The sequence below is a fragment of the Mustela lutreola genome, chromosome 8, assembly GCF_030435805.1.
Source record: "Mustela lutreola isolate mMusLut2 chromosome 8, mMusLut2.pri, whole genome shotgun sequence".
NCBI classification, from domain to species: Eukaryota; Metazoa; Chordata; class Mammalia; order Carnivora; family Mustelidae; genus Mustela; species Mustela lutreola.
This window is the reverse complement of record NC_081297.1, coordinates 66,530,804-66,552,159: the sequence shown is the minus strand read 5'-3', so window position 1 is coordinate 66,552,159 and position 21,356 is coordinate 66,530,804. Positions and strand designations below refer to the sequence as shown.

Below are 21,356 nucleotides of genomic sequence, written 5' to 3'. Positions count from 1 at the left end.
ATGTCCTTTCTGCAGAAAGCTCTTAGACTCATCATGCCTTTCATTTGGGTGCTATGACAGCACTCACACTTTGGGGGCTTCACTTGCTATCCTTACAATTACTAAAACAGATCAACAGCTGGAGGTTAACATTTGGTTATTAAGATGTGTGATCTGATAGTAGAGAGAGTCACCTCCCACAAGTCTTTAAAACAAGGTTTGTGAGGAGCTCCATTTGTCAGCATGTCATCTTTTTTTAAGAAAAAACATAGAGTAGAATGTCAGCAATACTCTTCTAGTCATTAAAGACTAGACTCTGTCTTTATACCCTACTGCCTCTCATATCTAGTCCTTAAAATAGTGATCTTTGCCTTGTAATTTTTGACACAAATATATAAATGACCATATTGGGTCACGGTAACTCCCCATGACCCCAGTTTAGTGGTTCCATGGATGGGCTCTGAACCTGCTAACTGTGTATATATAAAACAGAGTGAATTGCTAATGTCTGTTTTTCTCAAAAGTGAGTTTCTGTTTTTTATCAGAGTCTCATAAGGGTCTGTGATCTAAAACAGGTTCTGAACCATTGCTTACACAGAGCTGATCTGCATTAATGAATGAGGCACAGTGAGAGGGTAAAAGAAATGGTGTAGTCCGGTTTTCCCACTGGAATCCAATACTCTCTTACAGCCTGGGGTATCTCCCAATACTAATCCTAAAATACTGCTGTCTCTGAGGACCTTACAAAGGGCTGGCCATTTTGCTCCATATGCAGGAACATAAGCAAGAGAAGTGTATTCCTGGCAAAGAAGGAAAGGGGCTCTGAGTGGAAAAATGGAGGTGTGGGCTGGGTTGTTTGAGTCATATCCACTCTAAGCCCAGTCATCAAAATGATCCTATTTTCAGCTCCATTTGGGTCCAGAATTCTGAGGAGCTGTGATTCACCCAGTTTTTGCTAAGCAAATGGGACAATCACTAAACTACATTGTTGCAGCTTACTTCCTCTTGTGTCTCTGGTTAATTCCACCAATTGTGGTTGAGAAATATGTGTGTTAAGGAAAAACCAGAATCTAAGCATTGAAGAGAAATTATCCCACTTTCATCTGCTTTGCTCCTTTCTCTTCCTAACCCCAAACTGCTCTTATATATAAGAAAATTTTTAAAAGATTGGTATTAACACATTATCAATAAAGCAAAACAATGACAACTCATCAACCAATAGATGCTAGAATACTTATACAATTCCTGGAGTTAAGAGTCTTAGTGTGGATTCCTTCCCAGAGCTGGGAAGAAAACCCAAAACACTACCCCCTCCCCACTGTCAGCTTAAAAGCTAAACCACAGCCATTTTCCCTAAAGTTCTGTTTCTGGAAGAATGAGATCCTCAAGAAAAACTGCTTCCTTGATGAGGCAATCAAGGTCAAATAAGAGTGAGGACAACAACCTCCAAGCATTGTAATTCCTGTCCTAATTTCTCAGCACTAAAACAAGACAAAGAAATCCACTAAGCACAAAGCTTCTATATGCATCTTACTTGAAACAGACAAGAAACAGCTCACCTCTCTGAGGATGTGTCTTTCTCTCTCTTCCCAGACAAAAAGAATCTGTGGCCCAGAGATTTAGATCTAGACATACATATCCACAGTTATCTTGATCTCACTTACACCAGGGAAGGCTTTACACTTCAACTCTCACAACTTAATCCATCACTTAACCCTTTCCATGAGGGCTCCCTTAATTGCTCAGTTTACTTCTTATCTTGAAACAAAACAAAAATCCCATATAATCCCTACTACACTCATCCCCAGAAAACAGCCCCTAGAAAATCTAGCTTGTACACTTTGCACTTTGCATGCTCTCTTCAATGACCCTGCACACAGATACACATAGACACAAAAAGACACAGTCAAGAGGAGAGGGGTCTGTTCCTTGGGGGGTATAAGTCCATCTCTTAGCATTGTAGTGTGATCTCTCAGCTAGATATATGTATGAGAAGGATGAAGGGAGTTGGAAAAAGAGGGTGAAAAGTTCTTATTTCTATTTTTCAGTAGGGGATAGTAAGAGGTGTGGATGTATATTTGGATGATCAGGGTAAGTGTGATGGACCCACACAGGAATGAGGTCTGCCCCTCAGCTTTCATTTGGATAAAAAAAAGGGGGGGGGGCTCTGGGGCTCACTATATCTTTCCTGTTTCCTCATTACCCTCTAACCCAGTGTTCACCAGTGTGTTTCGTAAAGTCACCAGTTCTGTGGGATATGAGACAGAAAGGACGCTGAGGTCAAACACATTTAGGAAACACTGCGTTAGAAGTGTTTAACAATTCTCTGTACACGTAAGTTCTTAGAGCCTTCAATATACCAATATGGTCTTCCTCTCTATATACAGAAAGGATAGAATAGTTACAGTACACAAAGGTGTTACTCAAATATTTAACTGGTATGGCATAGGTTCCAACCACTTAGAATGGACCACAGCAATAAAGTGCTGATTCTCAAGTGGTACCCTTGATAATGGGCTAGGGCTGAATATCAGCCCATGCAGTAAGCACTGTTTCCTCAAAGTTTTGCCCAAAGAACTCCATTTTATGTGCTATCTCACAGAACTGGTGAGAAATGTCTGGCCAATGTTAGAACCTCCTCTTTCTAGGGATGGAGCCAGGGATCATGATTCTGGCCACTGGGGTGCAGGAGAGGGGCAGTTCTGGCAGTCTCCTGGTAGCACCAGCTGCTGATAGATGTGACCACAGCTGCAGCAGAAACAGATTTCAAAAGACAGATGTCCCTCTGTCCCAGCTGCTCCGGGGACTCTGTCCCTGGTGGGTCAGCAGGTGCCTGTCCAGGTGATGTTTACGGCCAAAGCTCTTTTCACAGCGAGGGCACTGGAAGGGCTTCTCCCCAGTATGGGTCAGCCAGTGTCTTACCAGATGGTGCCGTCGGCCAAAGCTCTTCCCACACTCAGTGCACACATGGCACTTTGGCACTGGTGGGGCACGCTGCCGTTTCCTGGCCCCTGGGCTCTCTCCAACCTCTTGACCCTTGCAGGATTTGCCTTCCATATGCACTCTCTGGTGGCTGGCCAGATGGGAGTTGCATCGGAAATTCTTGCCACACTCTGAGCACCTGCTGGGCTTGTCATGTAGGTGGGTTTTCTGGTGCCGGATCAGGTGGTGTCTTCGCCCGAAGCTCTTTTCACACTTGAGGCAGCTGTAGGGCCGCTCCCCAGTGTGTGTTTGCTGGTGCCTGGCAAGGTGGGAGCCCCACACAAACTGTTTCCCACACTGGGGGCATGTGTGCGGTCTTAAAAGGGAATCCATCTCTGTGCTACATAGAAGGTTTGAGAAGCTATCTTCCTGAAGAAAAGGTGGGCCCAGGAGCATTCCTCTGGAGCTCCTGGGCATGGAATCCCAGCTCTCATCCTGTTCTGGGTTCCATAGAACAGTATCTTCAGACACACTAGATAACATTCGGGGAGGTTCTGCTTCTAGTTCAGGGGTATCGCCCTCGTGCTCACTTCCATCTCCTGTGGAGAAGGGAAAATACCAACCCCAAGAGGGGAGTCACAAGAGAGTATTCTGGGAACCAAGTCACAGGTAAGGTTGTCTGACTCTTGTTAGGGCCTCAACCTCACCCCACAAAGGCTGGGAGAACAGACTCTAATGTTGTACAAGACAGTGCAAGAGGTGTAGAAGTTAAAAACCTAGGCTTAGGAGGCAGATTTCCCAATTTTGAACCTCAGCTTTCCCACTTAACTTCTGTAAGCCTTCATTTCCTCTTCTGTAAAATGGGAGTAATTGTAAGACAGATGTTATAAAATAGATAGCATAATACCTGCACATTGTGAGCACTTAGTAAATGGTCTATGCTATTGTTGTTATTTATTTATTACAATTCCTTCCATCTTCCTGCCTAAGCATAAATGGAGAGTTAAGAAATGTGCTGCAATCCTTACTGGATGAGTGATCACCTGTCAGCAATACTAGAGACACTCTGGAAAGCATCTCCACAATGGTGGGAGGTTAAACAATAACATCAACAATAACAACAACAACTAACATTTATTGAGTGCTTATTATGTGCCTGGTACTGTTCTACTCTGTTAACATATTTAAGTCTCACAATAATTTACTGGTGAGGAAACCAAACGGGTTAATTACTCTTCCAAGGTCCCCAGGTGTGGTCCTGGATTCAAGTCCACAGTTTGGTTCTACATCCTGCCTTCTAAACCTTTCTGCTACACTCTCTTGCCTTTGGAGAAAAAGATCTGTACACTTTTTGACCCTGTAACTCACTGAGCAGAGAAGGGATTAGATGGGCACATAATGTTAACACCCCAAGAGGGCTGAAAGCAGCTGCTGAAAGTCTATTCTAGATGCTTACCTGTGTATGTGACCCTCAGGATGTCCCTCTCCTCCAAGTCCTGGGGGTCAGGGACCCATTGTTCTTCCCCTCCTTCTAGCTGAGAAAGCATGTCCAGTTTGGGAATTGGAAATCCTGCCCATGGAGAAGGAAAACAGAGATGTCAATGAGTTCAACTGTAATTCTCTATTTCTGAAAAGAAGCTGTTTCCTAGATTACTCCTTGGAACTGAAGATAAAAGAAGGCCAGATACAGGCCTTTCTCATGTCCCCAATTCTGTTAAATCCCTCTTCTTTCTTTTAGATAATCATATTCTCTTCTCTAGTGTGTCTGTTCCCTTCCACTCAAATTTCAAATACTTCCAGCCCAACTGTCCTTAACTTTACTTAATTAGCCCTACCACAGCTTCCTAGCCCCACTCCCATCTTATCCTAGATGGCTTGCTGAGTTTCCAAGGACTCAGTTCTATCACTTAAATGTCCTTCTCTCTGCTTTGTAAGAACCTCCCAATTCCCAACCAAGAAGAGCCTAAAGTTCTCTTCTCCACAATTCAGCATTATTTTGCTACTGTTTTTAAGAAATGACACCTCATTTACATTCTCTTTGGATTAGCCTTAATGCTCCTTCTCTGATGAAAGCTTAGATTTCCAGCCAAGAACCCTAGGTAGAAACTATCTGATAGCTCTGCAGCAGATGGTTTGATCCTCCCAGTGTATAATCTTTTAAAAGTGGCTAGGGGAGATCATGCTTACTTAGAGAGACCACTATGCCACAGTTTTCTTGCATGACATATTCTCCATAAAAGTCTGTCTGAGAAGGGTCCAGGCTCCGCCACTCCTCCTGAGAGAAGCACAATGACACATCCTTGATGGTCACCAGGCCCTGAAACAAAATGTAGCATCATCTGTTAGTAAGTGTTCCTTAAGGAAAATGTGATCCTAGTATAACAGGCTGAAGTACTAGAGGAGAGGGTATGAGAACATCTAGAGAAAGAATTTCCCAGAGGTCCCTGGGAAAGGCATATCTTTTGGTGAAAGATAGATAAGCAGAGGGGCAAAAGTATGGTCAATGAGTGAGTGAAGATAATGTCTCTTGATGAGTTTCCCACTAGGACCATGGGAAGTTGGAAGTACGATGAACTCATTGCTTCCTCTGTTTAACTACAGGTATCTGCCCAGTCTTTCTCACTTGCCTTATTCTTTTAATTGCAGAAATTGAGTACTAGCCTCTCCTTTAACCACTTGACATTTCCTCTTCTATTATCACAAAATGATATAGACAAAACATTCTTTCTTGCCATCTGCCCATCGTGCCTCACCCTTACCTTTTGAGACAGCATGTGTAGTGGGTAGGAGCCCAATTCTTGAGCCAAATGACTCCTAACTCTGCCATTATTAGCAGTCTGTCCTTACACGAGTGTCTTAATCTCTTCCTACCCTATTTTCTCATCTGTAAAATGGGCATAATTGGGTTTCCCTCAGGGTTGATTGGGTTAATATACCTAAAACATTCAGAGAACCGCAAGCATGTAAGCACTTTGAGAGTGTAGCTGTAGCTACTACTACCATTTTGTTTTTTTCCATGGGTCTCCCATTGCCTGCTGAATCTAAACCTATTTTCTCTCTCTGGCTCTGCCCCATCTTTCTATCTTCTCTTCTTTTCCATAAATGCCCCATTATCCACCTAGTCTTGCCTACTTTATGCTCTTCTAAGCTTCCTTCAGATCCTCTTTTCCTAATCTTTCCAGATTTTTTTCTTAAGGGACATTAATAAATTGTTCTTAAAATCCCTCTAGGGATGGGACAGCCACCCATTAAAAATGACCTCTAGGAATTCCCCTCTTCTTGTCATGCCACTTATTTTTTTCAAGGATATTATAAGCGCCCAGAAAGGGAAAGAATCTGTTTAGTTTTAAGATAAAGATACCATTAGTAAACATGTGAGATAACAAATCAATAGGATGATGCCGAGGCTACAGAAAGGCAGCAGTGATGAGACCCTGGGAGAGGCCAAGGGAAGCAGACAGCCCACCTGTGATCCTGCCGCAAGAAGTGCAGCTGCCATCTCCCAATCTCCGGTGCTCCCCTCCTGGGGAATGGCAGGAACCCAGGGAGCTGACTGAGCTGGAAAGAAGAAAGAGGAACCACTAGAAATGGACCATCCACCCTTTCCCAATGAAAGCCTGGGCCCCATGTTAGAGGAGCTGAACGGTCACATTTTCCTATATCTATGCCCATTGGTAAAACTCAAATGCACACACATAATGGAAGAGACCTTCACTCAAAATGTTCTGCAAGGGTATTAGGTGGTTTTTAGTAAAGCTTATATGTCAGCCATCTCTACTAGACTAGCTGTGATTTGAATTGATATTATTTGAATAAAATTTTCACCTAGTAAAGTGCACGCTACTGGGTGTGTTCTCAACAGTAATCGGAGTTGTTGTCACTTCCTTTGTCTCCCACATTCAATACCACTAACCATGCACTTGTAGCATGTGGAGGGAGTGATCATGCAAGAAATGGGAGAAGCCCAGTTTTATGGTTTACAGTATCCAGGAGCTCCTTATATTCCTATGACCAAGGCCCAGGAAGTCGGGAATAATGGACTAGTCCTGGTACTGGTTACAGTACTCAAACACACATACACCGTCTAGGCTCTCACCCTTCTCCTGAAGGGACTGTGGTTCCTCTTCAAGGTCACAGCACAGGTGTTCCAGTGGGCCTGGTGCTATTCTCCATGGCCCCTCTTCTTGGCTTCCCCTTTCCACCTGAGGCTCTGCTCCATCCAGCTGGACATTCATTGACTCCCATCCTGTCCCCAGGACTGCTGTCTGTTCTGAGAGCATTTTTGCTGCAAACCCAAATTGTGACCTGGAACAAATTCATTATCAGCTGCACCCATTAAAAATGGAAAGGGGTGATATTCCTAGGGAGTTATGGAGAACAGCCTCAGGGATAAAAAGATAAAACTGGGTAAGAGGAGCTTGATGGCAGATGAACTTTAAAAGTTTGGTGTGCTCCAATCAACTAAGCCTGGGCCAAGCTTCCTAAGGGAACTCAGAAGTGAGCAGGTGCTAAACAGCAAAGTCACTAATAGTTATTTTGGGGACTACACTGCAGAAACAGAATATCTCTGATGGCTGGACGAACTTCATTTGGAAAAAAAAAAAAAGAACAATCCTGGAAAAGCTATTCATTTAATTTCAACCACTGAAAATACAATAAACTAAGCAATCTGGACGCATGTAGGATGTGATGTGCCCTGACTTACACTCAACAAAAATGGATATAATCACATATAAGAATATCTGCCACAAATCCCGTTCTCATCAATTAGTTCAAAATGAAATAATTACTGAACGTAGAAGATCCAGTCAAAGGTGTGTGTCTGTGTGTGTGTGTGTAAGGAGTACACCCCTCCTTTATAAGACTGAACCAAATGACACCTCACTTAAGTCTTAACAAAGAGATATAACCTATCACTTTGATGCAGAAAATGAGAACTGGTAAGAAATGTAGTAGAAAGACCAATAACTCAGAAAGCAGGTGTAAAAATCCAAAGAAACCCTAACAGGAGAAATTGTTGGTCAGTGAGGAGTTGATGTCTAATTGAGAAAAGTAATAAAAGAACAGAAAGGGTTTGAACCAGACTGGATAAAGGAGATATAGTTGATGCTAACATGATCTCAGTGTGTGAATTAACAATCCTGTGAGTTGAGACACAGGAAAGAACTATTCAGGTCTCATTAGAAAAATACACTCAGTTTTAAAGAAAGGAATGAAGAAGCCAGAATATGTTTCATCAGAAGAAACAAAAGTGGAGAAAGGGATGGGAAATATGGCCATTGGAGAAGTTAAAAACAATAGACATAGTTTTCTCCTCTCTAGGAAAAAAAGCTGATTAATGATGCTACCAAGAAAGAGAAATGGTTTATAGCTCTGTATAGATCTAATCTCTTGATTGCAAAAGAAGAGATTTAGATGAGATAAAGATTTTTTTTTTACAGATTTTATTTATTTGAGAGAAAGAGAGGGAGGGGGGGAGAGAGAGAGAGGGCATGAACAGGAGGAGGGGCAGGCGGAGAAGCTAAGCAGGGGCTCTAACCGAGGACCCTGGGATCATGACCTGAGCTTAAGGCAGACACTTAACCAACTGAGCCACCCAGGCACCTCTAGATTAAAAAAAAAAAAAAAAAAGTCTTATTATTCCTGTAGTGCACAGGACCAGGTTGTGGACTTTTCTCTAAAAACCTTAGGAGTCAGAACAGGTCTCATGTGCTGTGACAAGGGCTTCCCTGACTTCTCCCAGAGAAACAGTCTGTGAGACTGCATGGAGTCCTTTCTGCTTGACAACATTGTTGTGTGTGTGTGTGTGTGTGTGTGTGTGTGTGTGTGAGAGAGAGAGAGAGAGAGAGAGATTATTATTATTAAAGTACTCAAGAAATCAGAGCCAGTGAAAGGCTTCCCAAAACAGGTCAGAACCTTGGTTAACTATCCTGGCTCACTCATATTCATTCAGTAACATTTGCAAGAACCTAGAAGCCCTGGACAGGTAATGACAGATGTCAAGTTGTTTATTTTCTTGCCTATTTGTCTTTGACAGAAGAGGTAGGTGGCAACCCTAAGACCAATGCACAGGAAGGGAACAAATTACCCTTTCATCTCAGAAGTCCAAAGAAGTCTCAGGGCCTCATGGGAGCATCCTGGACTGATTCCCGGCTTAGGAGGTTTCCTTTTTAGAGACTTCTCATGAGAAAGGAAAATTCCCAATAAAGTAATAAAGGGAAACTTCCATTTTAGCTCTCTCTTCTGAATTCCAGCCCCTGTGTTTGCCATATTTTTAACACATAAGACACCAATTCCCTCTTTTCACTGAAGATCTTTTTTGCTTCTCAAGCGCCCTTTGAACATCCTCCCTCAGGGTTTACCTACATCTAATACCTGGACACCTGTCTCAAACTCATTTCTTCAGTTCCCCAGCAGCACAGTCCCTTGATGGGAAGCCTGTTTCTGCAGAGCGTACTGGGCTAGCTGTGAGCCTCTCCAGAGCACGGACAGAAAACCTGTGGAAGGGCTGGCAAAAATCTCAGCAACAAGGGGGTGGGTACTTATACTCACACTGCATTTCCTAAGATGTTCACTCTCTCAGAGTCAGCACCTGGACAGTTAAGGGTGTCAGCCCTAACTAGGTTTTTCCTAGCTCCAGGATGTTCCCAGGCCTACTGGAGTCTGGGTTCTAAGGCTTCCATTTCCCACTTTTCCCCACATATCGGAGTGTCAGGGCACCTGCTGAAAGAAGTTTTTGCAGCGGGCGCTGTTGGACTGGGAAGGAGGGTGTAGCAAAAAGAGCAGCCCAAGGGCACAGGCGCGAGTCGCGCTCCGTCAGGGAACCCTGCCCTCTGCCCCGGGTGGGGCGTGGGCGGGACGGGCGCCCGCTCCGGAGTAAGGTTGCCGCTCCCCTTCTTCTTGTCACAGTGCCCCGGAGAGGGTCAAATTTCAGAGAATCCGAGAGAGGCAGAGCCGGGGCAGGGGAAGTGAGGTCAGAAAACAGGTTTCCCGTGAACGGGGGCAAGAGCAAGTCAAGAGAAAGGAGCCACGGGGTAACCTGTGCGCGAGTGACAGCGGCGGGAAGCCGCGGGGCCTGACAGCGACGCCGGGGACCGGGAAGCCAGGGCGAGGGGCGGGCACAGAATGTCAGTGGGGCCGACCCCCGGTTAAGGCAGCGACCCGGAGGCCGCGTCGATCCTCCTCCCACCCCATGGGTGACTGGGCCCCCACCCGCCGCCCCGGGCAGCCTGGCGTCCCTCCCTCCAGCCGCGACTCTCAGCGGCCCGGCTCCACTCACCCCGGTCCGCTTGGCCTGGGGCCCGTGCCTCCCTCCTGGGCGCCGCCTGCCCCTCCCCTCCGCCCTCGGCTTCGTCGGAGCCGGCGGCCGCGGAGCCAGCGACGGGCGGAGACGGCGGCCGGGCGGGCGCGGGCGGGGCGGGCACAGGAAATCCCCGCCCGCTTCCGGGGCTCGGCGGCAGCAGCGGCGGCGGCGTGGGGGAGGGGGCGTGGGCGGGCCGCGGCCCCCACGCCCCCCGCGCCCCTGCCCGCCGAGCCCCGGATCTGGGCGCCCGCCCGCCGAGGAACCCTACGGGCCCAGGCCTCCGGGTCCCGCCTACGGAGGCCGCCCGCCGGCGCCCACTCCTGCTCCTTGACTGACATTTTCGGTCCCGGCCACTCGGCCTCCCATGGGGTTCTTTGCACACGGGATCATTAATTATCCCGACATTTAATAACCGCTGGTTATATGCCGGACAGTCGCTGTGAGAGCGAATTCTCAGGCAACAGTCTGGAATTCCTCAAAGAGCTTGACTGACTGCTACGTTTCCAGATAGCAGGGATAGGGGGTTGAGGAGCCTTGAGGACGAGCCACCCGTTCCGCTGGAGGGATAGTCAGGTTGACCTCCCTGAGACGGGGCTGTCTGAAGTAGGCCTTGTGGCCCCGTGGTCCGGTTTGCGGGAGCCACTAGCCAACATGTGGCTGCTCAGCGCTCGCCGTGTGGCTAGTCCAAACAGAGATGTGTTGTAACACAAACACCGGGTCTAGAAGACTGATGAACAAAAATTGTCAAAGAGCTAATAAGCCTATTTGGCATATATAGGGTTAAATACATTATTAAAACTAATTTCACCTACTTCTTTTCACTTTTTAAATATGGGTACTGAAATTATTAAATTATAGATGTGGCTTCCATTATTTTTCTATTGATAGAGCTACCTCGAGCGAAGCATTAAGATAAATTTGAAAAAAAGATGAGCAGGGACTACAAAACAGAAGAAACCATGATACCATTAGAATCTGTTTAGAATCTACAAATCACATTATTTCATTATCACAACAATTTTGTAAAATTGTATAGATTTAAAAAGTAAATGACTCACTTAAGGTCATAGGTGACAATCATTCCTTTAATAAAAATTTATTTTTTTGCTATGTGCTAGGCACTGTAACTAAATGCTGGCAGTCAGAGATCCCAAAGGAATTGTCTGTGGATTCAAGGACTCAGTCTTTGGAAACACAAGTCAACAAATATTTGCAATCAAATGTAAGAGACACTAAAATGGAGGAATATACTCTGCACTGCTAGGAACAAAGAAATAAATATGTATGGGAGGGAAGTCAGAGAATGCCTCACAGAAGTCTTGAGGCGGAGGAAAGTGGAGAGAGCTCCATAGAGCTCCTTAATGAGAAAGAAGAGAATGTGCTAGACATAAGGTTGGGAAAGGGAATAGAGTATATTCTAGAACCGATAATAAGACATGGGGGGGAGTGGTACAGCCAGGATTTATATCTCAGTTCCTGGAACTAAATCTAGGGGTTCTTTTCATTTATGTTACCACTGTTGATAAATACAGGGTATGTTAAGCAGGGTAGGCTAACGAAACCAGTGTCTCAGTGGTTTAACACAATAAAGGCTTTGTTCCATACAAGTCTGTGTATAGTGGGTTAATTGGGGCCAGTGGGTAAGCTGTCTGCTCCTTGCTATCATAGAAGGACATAGCTTCTATCTTATGGCTCCACCATCACTGGTTGCCTTGGAATCTTCTAATCTATGTGCCTCAGATAAGGGAGGAGAGCTGTAGTGGACTTGTTGGAGATATCAGGGGCCACTCCTAAAAGTGGAATGCATCATTTTTACCCCATTCTCTTAGTCCAAATTCAGGTGTGCAGTCACATTTTCTAGTCACCAGTCACCCAACTGCAGGGGTAGCTTGGAAGTAAAATGCTTATGCCTAATAGAAAAGGAAGTGGGGTTTAATGCACACTTACATTGCTTCTGCCGTACAATGTTAAATTGAACTTAACCAAGCACCTACACCTGACTTTATTTAAAAGAGATATTTGGGGAAAGCGGGCAGATATATGGGAGAGGCAGACCAGGCTCTCCATCTTCTTCTTTGGGAAAGAAATCATTGTAAGATTGTATTCTTAAAAAAAAAAAAAAAAAGACAGTGCGGGCGGGTGAGGGGAAGTAAAATAGGCTTTAGCCTAATGGCATGATAATGGGGCATTAATATTTAGTAAATGTGCTTTATGTCAGAACTTTGCCTTAAAACATCACAAGGAAAAAGTGTAAAATACCTCTGTATTATGCTTTGATGCACCACCTCTTTACCTAGCAGTTAACAAATTGTAAAGTGTAGATATTATCTCAGCATGGTACAAGAGTATTAAGTGAACCAAAAAGCAAAATTAGGAATTGAGCCTTGGCCTAAGACTTATAACCTGGTGCACCAGAGTAGTACCTTTCCCTTCACAGTAATATATGTACAAGTCCAAACTCCTATATAATGTTACAAGATAGAGTAATTAAATATGCAGTGAACAGCAAGTAGATAGTTCCATCTTTTTAAGACTTCTTGGTGGAAAATTTCATCAGTTTTGATGGCAAAATATAGGAAGAATATCTTGGATAGAATCAGAAGGCAGAAATGGATAGGTTATCGCGTCCTATGAGATGAAGAACACAGATGTGGGGATGTCTATATAGAGTAGAGGAGAAATGAGATGGGGAAATTGATAGAAAGATCAGAATGTGGGTTTTTTATTTGTCATGTCAAGTAATTGGGAGTCTTTATACTTAGTGTTATAAGGAAGTGATATACCTGATGGTTCTAATTAAGTCATTCTAAGGAAATTTGATGGGCTGGGGCTGTCCTATTGACAGAGTTCAGAACAAAAGAATGGGATGAGTTGGGCCCATAACCAGATTCTACTGTATGGAATACAGAGTTCTTAGGACACAGCAGTGTTCTTTCTGAGGCTCAGGGAGAATTCTCAGACATTTAAGGTTTCCAGTTCTCTATAGGTCTTTGAAAAACCTCAAGAGACTCAGTTTCTTGTCTATCAGCCTTGGCTTCTTCCTTTCTGAACTCCTGTTCTACTGTGGCTTGAACAAGAAAGTGCAATGCAGGTGTTCACCAATTAAGATTGTGTTATAAGTTCCTTTATTAGTTGAATGTAATGAATTATCAGCTTGCCTTATAAAAGCCTGTTCAGCCATAATGAAACCATATCTTCAATTGCTAACTAGAATCTACCACCATTTTCTTTCATTTAAAGTTTTGAAGCTTTATGTCAGAAATGAAATTTCTGTCAACAGGGAAGTGGAGTTGTTTACTTCCTCTATGTCCTACAAAGGAAAAGAAGAAAAGAAAGAGAAAGATTGAGGGAAGTTTCAGATTATTAGGTCTCCTATGGAATGAAAGGGTAAGGGGCCCCCTGGTCAGTAGTTAATAAGTATAACTAACATTTGGACAGCAATTTACAATTTACAAAGTGCTTCTTGTATATGTGATCTTCACAACTCACAGAAATAAATTCTCTTTACTCCTAGTGTATGGTTAAGGAAATAAGCATTTAAGTTATAGAACTTCTATGGGCACCTGTGTGGCTCAGTGGGTTAAGCTTTTGCCTTTAGCTTGTGTCAGGCTTGGGTCAGGCTTGGGTCATGATCTCAGGGTCCTGGGACCAAACCTCACATTGGGCTCTCTGCTCAGCAGGGAGACTGCTTCCTCTCTCTCTCTGCCTACTTGTGATCTCCCTGTCAAATAAATAAATAAAATCTTTTAAAAAAATTATAGAAACTCCCCCTTTCTATAATCTTGGGCAGACTTATATATATAAACCTGTTTCCTGATCAATAAAATGAATGCCATTATACCTACTTGGTGGGGTTGTTGTGAAGGATGAGATGACGTATAAGCAATTTAATGCATAGTAAGAATTCAATAAATTACGAGACCTAAGAACTGAAGTTACATAATGGGTAAAAAGAGAACTCTGGGAGAGTGATAGACAATGCAAAGATAGGATGAAAGATCAGTTTTATTCCAGAATCTTAAGGAGGTAGGCAGATTGGTTGGAATGGAATGATTTGAAGGTGTAGATCACAGAGTGGGTTGCTTGAGTTGGAGATAGGAAGGGGTTGCAGTTGTTGGTAATAACTAGGTATAGAGTGTGACTGTGAGAATGAGTGGCCAAGATAGTGGACAAGGTCATTTCAGGTAAGAGAAAGCCAAGGAGCTAAGGGACTCCTTGTGTCAGCAGGATTAGTATTCAAAGTATTTGAATTATTAATATTCAAAGTATTTAACTACCAGTACTAGCATGAACATGGATCCATCAAAATGGGTGTAGCTGGTAGTGTTTGTTCTGGAGGCACCAGTGACTATGAAAATATTTAAGGATTTTCATAATCACACTTGTGCAATATAACCCAGAGCTCAAGATGGAATTGTCCGCATGGATATTGAAGTCACCAGGAATGATGATGGGGCTATGGAGGGTGTTTCTGAGGCCTATATTCTTATAAGGAGGCTTATAAAGCACTATTCAAAGGCAAGATGTTGACAATGGGCAAAGGGAGGCTTTAATGAAAGAAGGAGAATGACCAGGATATGTTAGGTGATAATAAGAAGGAAGCGTTCTGTTAGAATGCTTTAATGGCAAGAGCTTCAAAGGCACTTTATGGAGGAAGGAGGGAAATGGTACTTGAGGCAGCAATGAAGAGTGAAGAGAACACTTTATTTCTAGCCCTAGAAATAAACCATCATTTATACAGTTAAAACCATCAATCATTTATAAAGTTAAAAGTTTCATGAAAATAATACCTTAACTATATGCAGTATATGCTGTTGATTTATGTTCTGTTACCTTATTTAAAAAGTTTTCTACTTACTACCCACTAAATTGATTTTACAATCCACTAATGGATTGAAGCTTATCATTGGAAAAGTATTGGTATGTGAGTTGTAGGAATAAAAATAACCAGCTCTTGAAATGACTGCATGGGAAGCATGCTTTTTAAAGAGACAGCCAAGTTTTGACTAGATAAAGGAGAAGAAAGAAATATCTATCAAAGAGGCTGAAGGATATAGGGATGTTCAAATCTGTTCTGGCTGCTGTAACAAAATAATGTAGACTAGGTGGCTTATAAACAATGAATATTTATTTCTCACAGTCCTGGAGGCTGAGAAGTCCAAGATCAAGGTGCTGACAGTGTCTGGTGAGAACTTGCTTTCAGGTGTCTTCTTACTGTGTTTTCACATGGTGGAAAGTGTGAGGGAGTTCTCTGAGGTCTCTTTTAGAAGAGAGACTAATCCCATTCATAAGCACTCTGTCCTCATGACCTAATCACCTCCTGAAGGCCCCACCTCCAAATATCATCACTTTGGAAATTAATTTTCCACATACGAATTTTGGGGAGACACAAACCTTCAGTTTATAGAAAGGGGGTTTTGTTGATGACAGACCCTGAATTCCAAAGGTTACAATGGAAGGACTTAGAGGTTGTTTGGGGAGTTAAAAGTCTGATTCAAATTAGGCAATGTAGGGGACTGTAACAGGGTAAGAATCTCTATTTTGAGGGATCTTCTGGACGCTAAGGACTCTTATGGTGAGTGTTGTAAACAGAGATATAGGACATGATGGGATTAATTCTCTCAGGGGGAAGTGGATAATCAGTTTTAATTATAACCCCCTTCTTGAAACTGGTCTCTTAGTTTGTCCAAGGTGGGATGAGGTTTAAGTGTTGGTTGGGATTGGGCGCCTGGGTGGCTCAGTGGGTTAAGCCGCTGCCTTCGGCTCAGGTCATGATCTCAGAGTTCTGGGATCGAGTCCCGCATCGGGCTCTCTGCTCAGCAGAGAGCCTGCTTCCCTCTCTCTCTCTGGCTGCCTCTCCATCTACTTGTGATTTCTCTCTGTCAAATTAATAAATAAAAAAATCTTTAAAAAAAAAAAAAAGTGTTGGTTGGGATTGAGTAGATGAAGTGTGTGTGGTAGAATGAGGGTGTCACAGAATTGTGCTGAGCTCTGTGGACCGTTTTTCAATTCTATTGTGGATGGAGTTAAGGCTAGAGGGACTGTCTTTCCAGAAGTGCCAAGGCTCTGAGGGTCCCTTAAATCAGGTTAGCAATGAGTGGTAGTGGTTTCAAGGCTTAAGGAGATCTGTGGCTTACACTTAAATCCTGCTGTCCTTGATGCTGAGGGGGATGGAAGGTGTGGCCTTACAAGGAGGTAATGATTTCATATGTATTCTTTAAGTAGGAAAATTTTAATTAAAAAGACTGTGCTAAGTTAAAGAGTGGGCACAAAGATATCTAGAAATGGCACTAAACTAAGAACCAAAAGATTTGCTTTTTAATTCTGGCTGTGCCTCTGGGTGATAAATCGGAGCATTAACCTCATCTATCAAATTAGTATAATGTTGTTCTTCTTTTTCTTAAAAGCTGTTCTGAGGAATAAATTAAGTAAAAATATAAGCATATGGTGTAAAATTTATAAAGCACTATTCAAAGGCAAGATGTTGGCAATGGGCATTACTTGGCAGAAACAATTTGTAGTCAGTGCAAATAGTGGACTAAGTGCAAGCAGCTGTCAGTTAGTGACAGCTGGTGTTGCAATCAGGGTAAGACTAGATGTTTTATAAGATTTAAAGAGATTTTTTTTTCTTTTCTTTTTTAATTTATTTTTAGAAAAACAGTATTCATTATTTTTGCACCACACCCAGTGCTCCATGCAATCCGTGCCCTCTATAATACCCACTACCTGGTACCCCAACCTCCCACCCCCCCACCACTTCAAACCCTCAGATTGTTTTTCAGAGTCCATAGTCTCTCATGGTTCACCTCCCCTTCTAATTTCCCCCAACTCCCTTCTCCTCTCTAACTCCCCAGGTCCTCCATGCTATTTGTTATGCTCCACAAATAAGTGAAACCATATGATAATTGACTCTCTCTGCTTGACTGATTTCACTCAGCATAATCTCTTCCAGTCCCGTCCATGTTGCTACAAAAGTTGGGTATTTTGATGGTGAGGCACAATTCAGGCAAATAGATGAAAGGCAGAACTCTTTGTTACTTATAGCTCCAAAGAGAGAAGTCTGTTGTGCAGGGCCATATAGCTAGTACACCTGAGAAAAAGGTAACAGTAGGCTGGAACTGTAGGAGGTGCTTATATATGGCAAACAGGATAGAATTAGGTAGATTTCCCAGGTTTCCTGGGAATTGGGTATTTTGAATAATTTAATAGGCCTAAGAAAGAAGGAGCTGTTCCTGAGTGTATCTGGGGGCCTCTGGCAGTTGGGTATGTGTGTATTGTAAACCAGGAGTGTTAGACCGTGATAAGGGATGTAGCTGGGGTGGGGCTTTGATAAGTTGCCAGTGAAGGGGAATTGAGAGTTTTAGCCATGATATTAAGACTGGGTCAAAACAGCACTTGTGAAATATCATATTACACTGAAACAGCTTTGGAGTTGTGTAATCTCAAACTGTCACTTTTTTTTAAAATAGTACAAAAACGTACTCAAAGCAGACTTCTCAATGATATGGTACAGTTTCTTAATTTAGCTATCTGTTTATTTATAACACATTTTATTTATAAGTTACGGAAAATCTAATTTTCAATTCTTTTTCTCTGGCTCTTAATTTATATTTTAAGTAGGCCAGACTGTTGAATCATTTTAGAGAAACACCTGGCATCATCTAATACCCAGTGGCAGAAAGAGTTAGACTGTGTTAAAATTTCTTTTGAGATTATAAATGTCTATAGCATATAATAGCTGGCATACTTCATGTTCAAAGTTGTTTTCCATCAGGTTAAAGTTATTTTCCTATTATATGGCTGTGGTGGAAAGAATATTAAGATGTTCCCTAACATTCTGACCCCCTGATGTACATGTGCTGTATAGTCCCCTCCTCTTGAATATGGGTAAGATTTGTGAATATGGTGGGATTTAATTTCCATGATTAGCTACTAATCAGCTAGCTGCCTTTGAGTTAATCAAAAGGGAGATAATCCTGAATAGCCCTGATTTAAGAAGGTGAGCCCATGGAAGTGGGCACTTCCTAAAATCAGAGAGATTAGAGGCTGCCATGCTGTGAGGGGGCCATGTGACTAGAAAGTGAAGGCAGCCCATAGAAGCTCAGAGTAGTCCCTGGCTGTCAGCTAGCAAGGAAGTGGGGATCTCAGTCCTTCAGTCACAAGAGATTGGATTCTACTAACCACCATATTATCTTTGAAGAAGACTACGAGTCTCAGATGAGATCGTAATATAGCTTATACTTTGATTTTAGCCTGATGAGACCCTGAGAAGAGTACTAAACTGAGCCATGCCTGGACTTCTGATACACAGAAACCATGAGATAATAAGTTTGTGTTGTTTTTAGCTACCAAATTGCAGTAATTTGTTATGCAACAATAGAAAATGAGTACACTATGTGTCTCATTTTAATTTTTATGATTGTGTATGCAACTACATTTATGATTGTGTATGCAACTACATTTTTTCTTATACATGGAAATTAGCTGTTTACACTATTTTTTATCTTTTTGAACAATGCTACTGTGAACAACTTGTAAATTACTTCTGGTGCATTTAAGTGTTTCTCTAGGATTAGAATTGTTGAACTATAGAAGATGTGAATATTCACCTTTATACAATAATGCCAAATGGGAAAAATTGTTGCAAAAACTGTTTTAAAAAAACAAAAAAGTTAATAAATCTCCACTAGACTAAAAGAAAAATTTAAAAGACAAGTTACTAACATCAGGAATAAAAGACTGCCTCACTACAGATTCTTGATAGACTCAAAAGCTAGTAAAGAGATTGTTATGAACAATTTTATGCCAATAAATTTGACAATTAGATGAACTGGACAAATTCTTTGAAAGACAGAAATTACCAAATTATAGAAAAATGCATAAAAACTAAATAACACTATATTAAATAAAGAAATTAGATTTGTAATCATAAATCTAAAGGAACTTCAAGGTCCAGATGGTTTTACTAGCGAATCTGATCAAACATAAACAAAAGGATGCTAATCTTACAAAAAAAAAAAAAACCTTCAGAAAAGAGAGAAAGGGACATTTATTCACTCATTTAAAGAGGCTGTAATTATCCTAATACTAAAACCAGACCAAGACATTATACTTCTAAACTTGTTATGAGACAAATATAGCCTTGATGTCAAAACTGACATTATAAGAACATAAAGTTAAAGACCCTCATGGACACAGATGAAAAAAATTTTAACTAATTTTTAGCAAATTGATCACAGCAATATATAACCAATGACCAAGTGGGATTTATTCTAGGAATGTAAGGTTGCTTTAGTATTTGAAAATCAATATACCACATAAACAGAACATAGGAAATGTTTATGGTTTCAACTGATAACAAAAAAGCAACTTATGAGATGCAACACCCCTTCACAACTAGGAATAAAAAACTTATCTCTGAAAAGTCTATAGCAGACATAGTAAATGTGAAAAACTGAATGCTTTTATCCTAAGATTGAAAACAAAGCAAGGATGTCTGCTCTCACTGTTTCCTTTTATCACTGTACTGGAATCACTAACCAGTGCAAAAAAAGGGGCAAAAATAAAAAATAAAATGCCCATAGTTTAGGAAAGTAACATTTTCATACACATAGAAAACTTTGAGGGATCTACAAAGAGCTTACTAGACAATAGTAAGTGAATTCAAGAAGGCTACATGATACAAGGTCAGTAAAGGTATTATATTTTTATGTACAAGCAACAAACAATTGAAAAATAAAAGTAAAAACAATTCAATTTATGGTATTTAAAATATTATATACTCAGGGATAAGTTTAACAAAAGATGTGTAACACTTGTATGCTGAAAACTAGAAAATATCACAGAAATTGAAGAAGTTTAAATATATGGAAAGATATACCATGTTGATGGATTGGAAGACTCATTATTATTAACATGTCAGTGATCTCCAAATTGTTTCTAGTGTCTTTAGAAGAAAACATAGGAAGATAGCTCAACAGCACTGAGAACAGCTTGGTGAAATGGTACAAAATGTTAATTTTATTAAATCTTGACTCTCAAGTATATATCTTTTTACTATTCTGTGTAACAAAATGGGAAGTATGTATAAATCATTTGCACTACAAACCAGACCATGATGATTGTCTCAAGGAAAAACACCTGTACAACTATTTTAGTTGTGAACTGAAGTAATCACTTTTCTAAAAAAACAAATTAGAACAGCACTTATACTTGAAAGAATGCCTGGCAGACTATAGTTATTGAAACATATTTGGCAGAATTTTTCTTGAAACCAACTTAAATGAGCACAACAGAGAAAAAAAATACTGACATTTTTTGTTGCCAGTGATAAAATCATGATGGAGATTTGTGGTGATGTTAATGGATGTCATATTTTACATTATGTAATTAACTGTGTTAATATTTGGAACATCTGTATAATACATAATAAATGTGTCAATATTTGGAACATCAACAAACCAGTAGTTTCAAATGATTAATGTATAGTATTTAAAAGCACATGCCTATCTGAATCAGCAAAGAAGTCAAACTCTCACTCTTTGCAGATGATATGCCACTTTATGTGGAAAACCCAAAGATTCCACCCCAAAACTGCTAGAACTCATACAGGAATTCAATAAAATATCAGGATATAAAATCAATGCACAGAAATCAGTTGCATTTCTATACACCAACAACAAGAAAGAAGAAAGAGAAATTAAGGAATTGATCCCATTTACAGTTTCACCCAAAACCATAAAATACCCAGGAATAAATCTAACCAAAGAGGCAAAGAATCTGTACTCATAAAACTATAGAATAAAAGAAATTGAGGAAGAAACAAAGCGTACCATGCTCATGGATTGGAAGACCAAATATTGTGAAAACATCTATGCTACCTAGATCAGTCTATACATTTAATGCAACCCCTATCAAAATACCATCAACTTTTTTCAAAGAAATGGAAAAATTATCCTAAAATTTGTATGGAACTAGACAAGACCCTGAATAGCCAGAGGAATGTTGAAAAAGAAAACCAAAAAACAATTCCAGCCTTCAAGCTATGTAATCATCAAGACAATAAAGTACTGGCACAAAAACAGATACATAAGTCAATGGAATAGAGAGAGAGCCAGAAATGGATCCTCAACTTTATGGTCACCTAATCTTT

The 21,356-nt window shown here is 41.4% G+C and overlaps 1 protein-coding gene across 1 annotated transcript; it reads right to left on the bottom strand.

Moving 5' to 3' along the window:
- Positions 1–2,056: 2,056 nt before the first annotated feature.
- Positions 2,057–10,332, bottom strand: ZNF641 (zinc finger protein 641). The gene is made up of 6 exons (XM_059185518.1): positions 10,181–10,332; positions 6,998–7,206; positions 6,368–6,459; positions 5,089–5,218; positions 4,358–4,471; positions 2,057–3,500 (listed from the first exon to the last, which is right to left on the bottom strand). Exons 2-6 carry the CDS (start codon positions 7,179–7,181, stop codon positions 2,746–2,748), a joined length of 1,275 nt encoding a protein of 424 aa, XP_059041501.1. The 5' UTR covers positions 7,182–7,206; positions 10,181–10,332; the 3' UTR covers positions 2,057–2,745.
- Between the last annotated feature and the right edge of the window lie 11,024 nt (positions 10,333–21,356).